The 12,174-nt window shown below is 47.8% G+C and overlaps 1 protein-coding gene across 2 annotated transcripts in view; it reads left to right on the forward strand.

Moving 5' to 3' along the window:
• Positions 1-395: 395 nt before the first annotated feature.
• The window catches only part of Adar (adenosine deaminase RNA specific), a 43,801-nt gene continuing 32,022 nt past the window's right edge, over positions 396-12,174 (forward strand). The window contains exon 1 of one of the 2 annotated variants that reach the window (XM_036190705.1): positions 396-486. Coding sequence is in view for 1 of the 2 variants with exons in the window: in XM_036190706.1 (XP_036046599.1) it covers positions 592-736 (145 nt within the window). In the remaining variant the exon portion in view is untranslated. Of the gene's footprint in view, positions 487-539; positions 737-12,174 lie in introns of those variants that run through there. The other variant, XM_036190706.1, reaches the window with a different exon arrangement.

The raw sequence follows: 12,174 nt of genomic DNA on the forward strand, positions 1-12,174 counted from the left end.
TCTAGATCCCATTATGTTGCTCTTTCCTGCACTGATTTAATGTAAACAAATCATCCGAAGTCTACTGGTGATAGCACACTGACAACCATTTCTGTGGTCTTCAAGGCTGTATCTATACATATTCTCGGGTCTTCCAACCAAACCACATTAAGGGGGACTGGGGAGCAGAATCAAGGCCCTGAGCAAAACCGCAGTATCCTGACACCAAGTACCTGGTTCCCACCATGCACACAGATATGCCCTCCTCAGATGGCGAGCTATTAAGGCAGACGGAGCCACATAAACCTCATTTTCCAAGGGCTCAAACAAAAGAGGGATGCATCACATGGGCCTCCCTCCTACGCCGGCGCGCCAGTGATGTCACCAATCTGCGCCCTAGCCATTGATTCCTGACCGAAGGTGGAGGACTGCGCGTTGGGACCAGCCGGGGAGGTCCGGCGCAACGGCAGGCTCCCGAGTGGGCAGCGTCGGAGGAGTCGCGCGCGGGTAAGAGGCTCCTCGCCCCCCGCAGGCCGCCGCCGCCTCCGCAGCCTGCGGCGCCATGGAAGGAGGCGCAGTGGTGGAGGCGGAGGGTGCGGCGGGACTGCGCGGATGCTCGGGCGCTGCTGCGGGCGGGAGCCGCTGGGTACCCGAGGCCCTCCCGCCGAGCCTCTCCTTCCCCGCGGATGCGGGGCACCGGCGCCTGGCCTCGGGAGCCTACCCGGCGCCCTGGCTTGGCTAGTACGGGGGCGCGGAGGTGCCCACCGTGGGATCCCACGCGGGGGTCGCGGTCGTGGCGCTCAGCCTGGGGCTGGCCCTGAAGCAGGAGGCCTTGTTGCGTCACCTGCCTTTCCTTCGTCTGTTTGGCTTGATTCTTGGGCCCTGCCGGAGGGTAAGCCGGCCCGAGGTGTTCCGCGTGGGTATCAGAGTCCGGGAAACTTGCGGTGGGCTTTTGAACGCGTCGCGGGGAGAGTGCAAGCGTGCAATCAGCCGAGGGGGCTGCGTCTAAGCGGCTGCAGGCGAACACCGGCACACCGAGGCCTCCGAGGCTGGCTGCTGGCGAGGGAGGACAGGTTGCTAGAGGAGGTCATTAGCGACGGAGAACGCAGGAGCGTCCAATTGTAGGCAGTTGAATGACGATGCCAACTTACTTCTCTAGGAAAGAGGTCTCGTTCCCGTCGTTGTAAAGATCCGGGAAAACATCAATGTTATATTTACCGTTGAGTGCTTGCAGTGTCATGGGAGGCAGAGAAAGACACTGAAGCGGGCATGAACCGTAGAATCAGGTCCACCGCTTCTCAGCAGTGTGACATTGAGTCATTTAACCTCTCCCGTCTCGTCCTTGGCCTTATCTCCAAAATGAAGATAGCTATGCTTCTCTTGACCAGATGTCAGCATTTGTACTGCCGCTGGTGACTTCTCCTCGGTGCTGTAGCTCCAGAGGCTGGAGATCTTTGAGCTGTTTTGGATATTTGCTATCCTGCATTGTTTCCCTCCTGTAGACTGCACAAAATTCTAGAGCTGAAAAGAGATTAGGACTTCAATTTGTTGGGCTAATTATACGTTCTCTTTTTTGAGCCTTTGCTCCTGATACTGTGTCGGGACTTCAAATACACTAATTTGTTTAGTCCGGCCAACAGCTTAGTGCAGTAAGTACTGTTCCCATTTTACAGATGGCAGAAGGTAACTCTTGGCAAGGATCCTAATACTGTTGCAGAGCTAGAGCTTGAAGACAAGCCATCAGGTTATGTGGTTTGGGTCTCAGTCTTTCTCAGCAACTAGGGTCCTGGCAATTCGAAGGTGACGTGATCAGGGAAGGGAGGTATGGACCTGGGGGGAGGGGAGTATCATTTCCTGTGAGTTGCAACAACATCTAGTTGTTGCAATAATACATCTTTTATTTTACATCCTACCCATTATTGACCTGATGTATACTAAGATTTGACTGTTTTCATTGGGGGTGGAGAGGAAGCCTCTTGGACTTGGGCATACATACAGCACTGGGCAGACGGTAGGTATTTGGTGATTGCTTGTAGAAAGGGGCGGGGGGGGGGGGGCAGAGGCACTGTTCCAGCAGGAGACCTAGTGCTTATTTATCCTGAAGCTGCTATTTTTATACTCCAGCACACTGCCACACAAGCATCTTACTGATTCATAGACTTAGACTTGAAGCTCTCATTTAGACCAAGGTTGGCATTATTATCCGTGACAAACTGATTAGAGTTTTGAAGTATGCAAACAGCAGAATCTGAGCTTTGGGGCTTTTGCAGTGATCCCTTGAGCTCCAGCAATTTGTCTTGCTGTGACATCTGCTAGATGTGACCTTAATGGACACAGCTGCTTGGCAGCTTGGCAGCGCCTTCTCGAAAGCACCAGATGATTGTCTGGCATCAAGGATAAAGAGTTTAATAGTAAGTTTCTCTAAAACGTAGGTGTTTAGCAAAGATCTGTGAGCGATACTTGGTCAACTTCACACAGGCTAGAGCCATCTGAGAGGAAGGAGTCTCAACTGAGAAGACTCCATAGGGTCAGGCTGTAGGCAGGCCTGCAGAGCATTTTCTTAACCAGTGATTGACGGGGGAGGGCACGCCTGTTGTGGGTGGTGTCACCCCTGGGCTGGTGGTCATGGGTTCTATAAGGAAGAAGGTTGGGCAAGCCATGAGGAGCAAGTCAGTAAGCAGCACTCCTCCGTGGCTTCTACATCAGCTCCTGCCTCCAGGTTCCTGCCTGAGTTGACTGCCTTGACTCCCCTCAATGATGAACTGTAATGTGGAAATGAAAGCCAAATAAACCCTTTTCTCCCCAGGTAGCTTTGGTCATGGTGCTTCATCACAGCAGTAGTAACCCTTAATGTTACAGATGACCATTAATGTGGGAATGGAACTAGCTTCAAACTGCTCTTGATGGTTTATAGTAATTCATTAGTTGTGGTACTGGGGATTGAGCCTGGATGCTCGTACATGCTGGGCAAGCACACACTCTATCACTCACTGTATCCTTTGTTTCTTTACTTTTTATTCTGAGAAGGGCTCTCTAATTTGCTCCTGCTGGCCTTGAATTCACTTCTTGCTTTAGCCCTCCCGAGTAGCTGGGATCACAGGCCTATGCTGCCAGACCCGGCTTCTTGTATGCCACTTCTGTCTTTATAGGTCTGTCCAGTAGGTTATGGGGTTTATATAACTCATCCGTTTTAGGCTATGGTCTAGGTACCATAGCCCTTCGTTCCTGAGCCCAAGGAGCTCAAATGATTTTTCTGTACTTTGCCAAATGCCTAAAACCTGCCTGTTCCACTGGCTTTATTAGACATTGGGAGAGACCTGACATCTCTCCTGTCTGTCTGTCTGTCTATACCCTTCCTTGCACAGAAAATGAAGTTCTCTCTGAAAGAGGACATATTAAACTAGTTGCAGATTTCAGGAGCCCAGTGTAAGCTATGTAAGTAAAAGAATTCCCCTCCTTGATTGTTTCAGTTGGAAGTCCAAAGGTGAGCTTCAGGTATGGCTAGATCTTGGGGCTGAAATGATGTCATGAGGACACTCTGGGCCCTTTCTCCTGACCTTTTTAGTTTATTGGGTGTTTTTCTACACACTGAAAAAGCTGAGACCACTGACTGCCCTAAGTCATGATTTTATGGCTGGCCATCTTCTAACATGGTGAGCTAATCACCATGGACAGGAGGAGGGATCCCATGGGGGAGTGGGATTCCGTGGCTGGACCAGTCTGCATCACAGGCCCTCTCCTGGGATAGAGATGCACACTGCTTCTCCATGACTACAAGAGCCTTTGACCTGAAAGGAGTATACCTGGTTCTGTTTGTTTTTCCATACAATGTTTTTCAGTGACAGCAACTCTTCCAGTCCATGATTTCACATCTGCTATTTGGCTTGACCTTCCTGACTGCTTCCTTGGGCTAATCCTTTGAATTTAAGTGTGATAGTTTACTGTAGAATATTAAAGGTGTGTTACATTTGTTTATGCTGTGGAACATTTGTTTAATGATGCAAAGATGTGATGCATTCTTTTCTGCTGAATTTGTTTAACTCTGTGAAGCTGTGTTACTTTGCTTGTCTAAACACACCTGATTGGTCTAATAAAGAGTGGAACGGCCAATAGCGAGGCAGGAAAAGGATAGGTGGGGTAAGCGGGCAGAGAGAATAAATAAAAGGAGAAATCTGGGAGGAAAAGAAGAAAGAGCAAGAGAAGAAGGAGAGGATGACGCTAGGGGCCAGCCACCTAGGCAGCCATGGAACAAGAGTGAAAGAAAGATATACAGAGAAAAAGGAAAAGGCCCAGAGGCAAAAGGTAGATGGCATAATTTAAGAAAAGCTGGCAAGAAATAAGCCAAGCTAAGGCCTGGCATTTATAAGAAAGAATAAGCCTCCATGTGTGATTTATTTGGAAGCTGGGTGGCAGGCCCCCAAAGAGTAAAAACAAAACACAAATAGTTAGCTTTAATTGTCAACATAACCTAGAGTCACCGGGGAAGAGAGTCTAAGCGAGGGGCTGTCTACACTGGGTTGGCCTGTGGCTGTGTCTGAGGGAGACTGTCTTAATTCAACTTGTTGATGTGGGAAGACCCAGCCTACTGTGGGCAGCACCATTCCTGAGGCAGGGGCTCTTGACCTGAGTAAATCAGGCTTAACACTAGCAGGTAAGGGTGTGTGCATTTCTTCCTCTGTGCGCTTGACCATGGATGCCTATGACTAGCTGTTTGAAGGTACTGCCCTGCCTTCCCCAGAATGGTGGACTGGGATCTGGAATTTTAAGCCAATAAACCTCCCCTAAGAGGCTTTATGTCAAGGTATTTTATCACAGCCGCAGAAGTGAAGCTAGAACACAGCAGGTTGTATTTCTGGGTTTGTTTGTTGGTTCTCATGTTTTGAGACAGAGTTTTAACGCATAGCACAGGCTAACCTGGAATTCAGCGTAGACCTGGCTGGCCCCGAATTTACAAAGGTCCTCTTGTCTGCCTCCTGAGTGCTGGGATTGCAGGTGCACCACCATGCCCACGCTGACTTCTGCTTGGGAGCTGTCTGCGTTCCGCACTGCCTGCCCTAGAAGAAGAGTGTGCATGCCTTGCGGTCCTCCCTCTTAGCCTGTTCTCCTTGTAGACTTAACGCCAGCCAGCCTTGCATTTGTACTTGTTCTTCTCTAGTCTGAGAGGTGTGTCAGCGTGGTGAGGGGCAGAGGACAGGCGCGTCTTGTTTTCTTTGGGCTGGGGCAGTTGGCACAGAGCAGGTACTGAGGAAATGTTGATCCAGAGAACGCTGCTGTGGTGCTGCGGAGGAGCCAGTGTGCTGGGTAGATAGTCTTACCATAAAGGGCTGACACTATTTCTACCGGACATCTCAGGAAGGCAGGACCTCTGCCCTGTTTGTCCCGGTACAGGTCAGGCTTTCGGAGAATCCAGCCGGGAGTTCCACCCTGGGAGAGAGCCTTTCAGAACTTACTGATGTGTTTGAGAAAAGTCTGTCTCTCCATGTTGCCCAGGCTGGCATCAAACTCAAGTAATTCACCTGCCTCAGCCTTTCAAGTTAACTGGAACCTCGGGTGACATTACCTCACCTAGCTCCTTGTGTACTTTGATAGGGTGTGTTAAGGTTTTGTTTCTATTTTGAGGTGGTTTTTCCTCTTGTGATATTTGTTTTAAATATTTCCTCCAATGCCTAAAATGTGTCAGGCACAGTTACAGCCCTTTAATTAAAAAATAAAATAAAATAAACTATACCAACTCATTCTTTTCTTTTTCTTTCCTTCTTTCTTTCTTTCTTTCTTTTTTTTTTTTATTTTGTTTTGTTTTGTTTTGTTTTTCGAGACAGGGTTTCTCTGTGTGGCTTTGAGCCTTTCCTGGAACTCACTCTGTAGCCCAGGCTGGCCTTAAACTCACAGAGATCCGCCTGGCTCTGCCTCCCGAGTGCTGGGATTAAAGGCATGCGCCACCACTGCCCCGCCCAACTTATTCTTAAACTGGATTAAATTTTCAGACTGGGTTTTGAGATCAGTGTTGTAAACTTGAAAGTGTCTTGTCTCTTTAAATACCAAAATACCCAGGAAAAGGCTTTCAAAGAAAAGAAGAGGAAAGATCTCCATCAGAAAAATTATAAACTGATGGCTCATCAGTTCAGAGTGCTGCTGGTCTTCCTGAAGAGGCTGGGGTTCAGTTCTTAGCAACCACAGGGCAGCTCACAGCCCTCTGTAATTCCAGTTCCAGGGGATCTGATGCCCCCTTCAGGCCTCTGCAGGCACTGCATTCTCAGTGCACATACATATGGGCAAGCAAGATACTCCTATTCATAAAAAACTGGTAAACAGCTTCCAGTAGCAGCCTGTGGGCCTGCTCCCCCCCCCCCTTCCTTAGGATTTTACACTCTGTAGTGTAGATGTCATCCTTGCAGGCTTCTTTTCACCTAGCTAAGCTGTGCAGGTGGATCGTATCTAACCTTTTATACAGCCACCCTCAAGGGGCCTTAGCTACACCACTGCTCTCTCCAGGGCAGAGCCGAGCCACCCTTCTGGGGGGTGTGTGTGTCAGAGCCCCGTGCAAGACAAGTCAAGCTTCCCTGGGGTCCTGCTCAAGCATCTAACTCCCATACCCTTAGGCCTCTATAGATGGCATCCATCTTCCTAGCTTTGTGTGTTTGACCATAAACCACCTCCCCCAGTAACAGCACAACAGGGGAAAATGCCCTTTCCTTTTATTAATAGAAACAACAGTCAGTCTCAGCCTGACCTGTTGTGCAGGGCTATAACCCTAGCTACTCAGACTGTGTTCAAGGCCTGCCTGGGTAACCTGGCAAGACCCTAATATTTAAATAAAACAAGGAAAACTGGGGTGAGGTGGGCTTAGGGTTATAGCTCAGTGGTACAGGCACTGGCTTAGCATGTGCGAGGCCCTGGGCTCATTCTCAGCACTGGAAAAGCAAGGGGCGGGGTGCTTCTCCTACAAATAAACTCAAAGAAAGAGGATTACTGTTTAACCCTGACCTGGCCCAGATGTCTGAACTCCAGTCCCTGCCGGCTGCAGGTCTCCACTGCAGGGCCATGTCCTGCCGGCTGCAGGTCTCTGCTGCCATGTCCTGATATGCTTCCCAAAAGTGAGCGGGGAGTGAGTGGCCCTTACACAAGATTCTTGGGACCAGAAGTGGTTTGGATATTGGGTTTGTGTGCGTGTGGTAGGTTTAGGGGATATTTGCACATGCACAAGGAGATGCCTTTGAAGATGGGCCAGAGAGTAAACAAAACGGCATTCTGTTTTCACAGATGCCTTATACACAGCCTGAATGCAGTATCATACAATAGTTTTTAGTTTTGTGTGTGAAGTAGTTTCATGGTGTAGAATTTTATACCTGTGGACCACATCAGAGCTTAAAAGGCCTCCACCGCAGCATTTGGCTTTCAGATGTTTGGGATGCTCAGTTCCCACCACCTTCCACAGTGTTGAAGCATGCCCTGTGTGACTTTCTCCCTGCCCTACAGAATGAAGTATTTACACCAAAAATGGGAAAACTTGAGGCCAGTTTTTTAAAATAACTGATTTTAATTTACATTTTATTTATGATTAAGTGAACTTTTCCCATGTCCTGCTAACTACCTTTTTTATATTCAGAGTCGTTAGTAGATATTTTCTGTTTGTTGTGCTTAAGTGATTTTGCACTTGACTTCTTTTGATTGTGCAAAAGTAAATTGCACAGGTGCTCTAGAGCAGCAGCTCTCAACCTGTGGGCTGCGACCCCCTTGCAAAGCTCGATCTCCAAAGTATTTACATCAGGATTCATAACAGCAGAATTACAGTTATGAAGCAGCAATGAAATCATCTTATGGCCGGGGGTCACCACAGCATGAGGAACTGAATTAAAGGGTCGCAGCATTAGGGAGTTGAGAACCACCGCTCTAAAAGCATGAGTATATTTGTTATAAAAGGAAACAAACAAACAACAAACCTAATTTACTGTGGACTTTGTTCCAGAGTATTGTCTGTCTAGTCTAGGCTTTGGAGTTAAACAGAAAGACTCTGTTTGGGATTGGGGGTGCAGCTCCTGGAGCGCTGGCCTATTGTATGTGAGGCATAGCGTCCATCCCAGGACCAGAGGACGAAAGACTTTTCATTCTTCTGAAGCAGGCTTTATCCTTGGGATTTTCCCTCTGGGAGCTTAAATATGTCTCTCCACCTCCTTTGGTCTGTATTCTAGACTTATATAATTTTTAAAAAGCAATTTTCTGTTTTATTTCAGCTTTTAAAAAGAAATGTGATGGCCAGGCAGTGGTGGTGGACGTCTTTAATCCCAGCACTTGGGGGACAGAAGCAGGCGGATCTCTGTGAGTTGGAGGCCAGCCTGGTCTACAGAGTGAGCCCCAGGACAGCCAGAACTACAGAGAGAAACCCTGTCTCGAAAAACCAAAACCAAAAAATAAATAAATAATAAATTAAAAGGAATATGTATGGGTATTTTGCCTGCACATATCTCTGTACATCACATGCATGCCTGGTGCCCATGGAGACCAGAAGAGGGCATTGGATCCCTCTGGATCTAGAGTTAAAGATGGTTGTAAGCTACCACGTGAATACTGGGGATTGAACCTGGGTCCCCTGGAAGAGCAGTCCATGCTCTCAAGGGCTGGAGAAAGGGTTCAGTGACTGAGAACACAGACTGCTCTTCCAGAGGATGTGAGTTTATGTAACAGCATGCATGTTGGGTGGCAACCACTTATCACTCTAGCTAGCTTCAGGACATCCAATGTCCTCTTCTGGTGTCTGCAGGTACTGGTAATCTCTCTTTCTCCCCCCCTCCTCTGTGTGTGTGTGTGACCCTCCTCTGTCTCTGTCTCTGTCTCTGTCTCTCTCTGTCTCTGTCTCTCTCTCTCTCTCTCACACACACACACACACACACACACACACACACACACACACACGAATAGAATAAATACCTTATAAAGAATTTTAACTGAAGGTCTGTGCTTTACTTTAGCTCTGCTGTTACAACCACATTGTAAAATTGCCCTTTAGTACAGGTGCTCCCAGTTTATGCTGGTCTGGCATAACTTCTTTATGCATGCACAGAGCATACACATCAGTGGGAACATACTTCACAGTTTGGTCTTTCCCTAGGCCAGCCATGTGCAGTTCCATACTCTGGGAGTATCCAACTACACTGTCCATTGTAGCCAGAAGTTTTCCTGTGTCCTGACTGGCTCAGGCTCCTTACTAACTAGCTCTTACAACTTAGCTCAACCCATTCCTGCTAATCTGTGTTTTGCCTGTGTCTTCATGGCATTACCCATTCTTTCTTGCCTCTCCTGGCAGCGGCTGGCAGCCTCTCACCCCGCCTTTCTTCCCCTGTATCTCTCTTGGATTTCCCACCTGGCTCTATTCTGCCTTACCACAGGCCATAGCAGCTTCTTTATTAACCAATGGTAGAAACACATATTCACAGCATACAGAAAGACATCCCACAGCAGTCCAAGGGCACAAAGAGCTTTTCCCAGCTACTCTGCCAAGCTGTGGTGTCAGCACGTAGTGGAGCAACCTTGCGTTCCTTTTAGTCAGTGATGGATGTATTGGAAGTCCAGGGTCATTCACGCACTTCATTATTTTAGTGTTCTCAGCGTGTCAGAAGTTACTGCAGGAAATTCTGTTTATAGGGCTTAACTGGGCACTCTGAGTGCACAGCCTTCTTGTGTGTAAGCGAGATGGTGGGTTCAGCCTCTGTCCTTTCCTGCTCCCTGTGTTCCTAAAACACTTTCTGGGGTGAACTGTGTGTTTGTGTGCACATCATGGATCTTAACAGAAAATATACCCATTTAATTAGTAGCTAAATCAGGAAATAAAACATTTCTATAGGAAATCGCTGGTGCCTGTTTCTAGTCACTACTACTCCTGAATACAGCTGCTGTTATCAAGTCCTTCCCCACACACAGATTCATTCTAAAGTTTCATGTGTGGAATTATACAGTATGTACTTAACCATGTTTTGTTTTGGTTTTGAGACAATCTGACATATCCCAGGCTGACCTTGAATTTGCTACGTAGCTGAGGGTGATCTTGAACACCTGACTCTCCTGTCTACCTCCCAGGTAGTGGGATTATAGACATCTTCCCAAGACACCAGTTTACACTGTGTGCTTTGTGTGTGTGTACATGTATCCATGTGTGCATGTAAGTGCATGTGGAGAGAGACCAGAATTGGATACCTAGTGTCTTCTTCCTCCATCTCTCTCCATCTTGTTTTCTGAGATAAGCTTCTGGCACTCACCTGTTCAGCTGGCCAGTAAGATCCAGGGGTCCCCACCCCTCCCTCTGCAGTGCTGGGATTGCAGCCCCACACTGCTGACTGAGTCCAGCTTTTTATGTGAGTGCTGGGGATCCAAATTGAGGTACACTTGGGTGACAGGCACGTCACCACGTGAGCGGTCCTCGGTGCTACTTGGAATAGCACTGAGGTGTTGGTTCAGCGCTTGAAGGGCGTTTGGCAGGTTCCAGTTCTGAGGGGCACTGCAGTTCTAAGGCCGGGTGTGGTGGCGCTTTAATCCCAGCACTTGGGAGGCAGAAGCAGGTGGATCTCTGTGATCCAAGCCAGCCTGGGCTACAGAGTGAGACCCTGACTCAAAATAAAATAAAAAGCAGTTCTGGGGACTGGGGAGGGGGGTGGTTCAGTAAATAAAAGCTTGCGAAGAACCTTAGTTTGATCCTCACAACCCAGGCTTAAAACAAACAAAGCCATGCCTGCACAGTGCTGCACACTGCAATCCCAGGCCTGGGGAGATGGAGACAGGAAGGTCCCTATGGCATGGTGGCCAGCCAGCCCCACTCAATTGGTAAGCTTCAGGCCAATGAGAGACCCTCTCTCAAAGAACATGCGCTGTGTTCCTAAGGTTGTTTGTGGCCTTTACACACACATAGGTGCACTTGTTCACATGTGCACACACACACCCCCACATACATGAACACTCATATCCATGTGCACACTAAAAAAGAATAAGTTCTCTAACACCCCCATTTTCTGTTGTGGTTAAAAAACAAAACAAAACAAAGTTTACCATGGTAAGCCGTTTTTATGGCTCTGGTTCTAGAGTACATAGGCCTGCATGACCAGCTTTCCAGGTTGGTTATCAGCTGTGTCATTGGTTACATTGTTTAGTTCATTCTTAGTAGCCTTATAGTCATCATTAGCTGACATTAGACACTCACCGAAGACTTTGTACAATGCCTAACTGCTTTGCAAAACAGTTGGGCTTATCAATTGAACTTCAGAAGATAGTTCCTTGATTGTCCTTTTTTTTTTTTAAGTTTTACTCTGTGTGTATGAGTGTTTTGTGTACCATGTGGGGTGCCCGACACCCATGGAGGCCAAAAGAGGGCTGGGGGGTCCGAACTCAGGTCCTCCGAAAGAGCAGCACATGCTCTTAACTGCTGAGCTACCGCTCCAGCCTTTCCTCCTCCTCTCCCACCCCCTCTCCTTCCCCACCTCTGTACAGGGTTTCTCTCTGTAGCCATGGCTGTCCTGGAACTTACTCTGTAGACCAGGCTGGCTTTGAACTCAGAGATCTGCCTGCCTCTGCGTCTTGAGTGCTGAGTTTAAAGGCCTGAGTCATCATACCTGGCTATTTTAATTTTTTTTTTTTTTTTTTTGTAACAGTCTCACTATTTAGCCCAGGTTAGCCTTCTGAGGCCTCTAGGTTGTTGGGAGCAGAGACGTGTGCCACCATGCTGGCTGTGACTCTTGACTTGACCACAATAAAATATTGACTGGATGAATATTTAGCCAAACACTTTGTATCTGCAAGGCTCTGGGCTGTGTCCCAAGAGTGAAAGCTGTTTCTGCACAGACAAACAGACGTGATTGATGTAAATGTGTTAATACAGCTAGGAGAAAAAGAAGGCCCTAGGGTGATAGGCACTCTAAACTTTATCCGCCCTCTATCCTCTCATGTTGGGAAAGAACTAACAGAAAACTGGGGGCTGGACTCTTTCAAGCCTGCAAAAGTGTGATTTGACTGTTGGGCAAACAAGATGGAGGGTGGACCGAGCTACCAGTAGCTAATGTGGCAGACCTTGTTTTGGACCCGAACCTTTATTCTAAGATTAATGGTGGTAACCTCCTAAAGGCAGCAGTAACCTAATCAGATTTGGGAACACTTTGGAGGAAGCCAGGGTAGTTTCCTAGTCAAAATTAGATTGTGAAGGTATCCATGGAGTCC

This window comes from Onychomys torridus, chromosome 6, assembly GCF_903995425.1.
Source record: "Onychomys torridus chromosome 6, mOncTor1.1, whole genome shotgun sequence".
Classification (NCBI taxonomy): domain Eukaryota; kingdom Metazoa; phylum Chordata; class Mammalia; order Rodentia; family Cricetidae; genus Onychomys; species Onychomys torridus.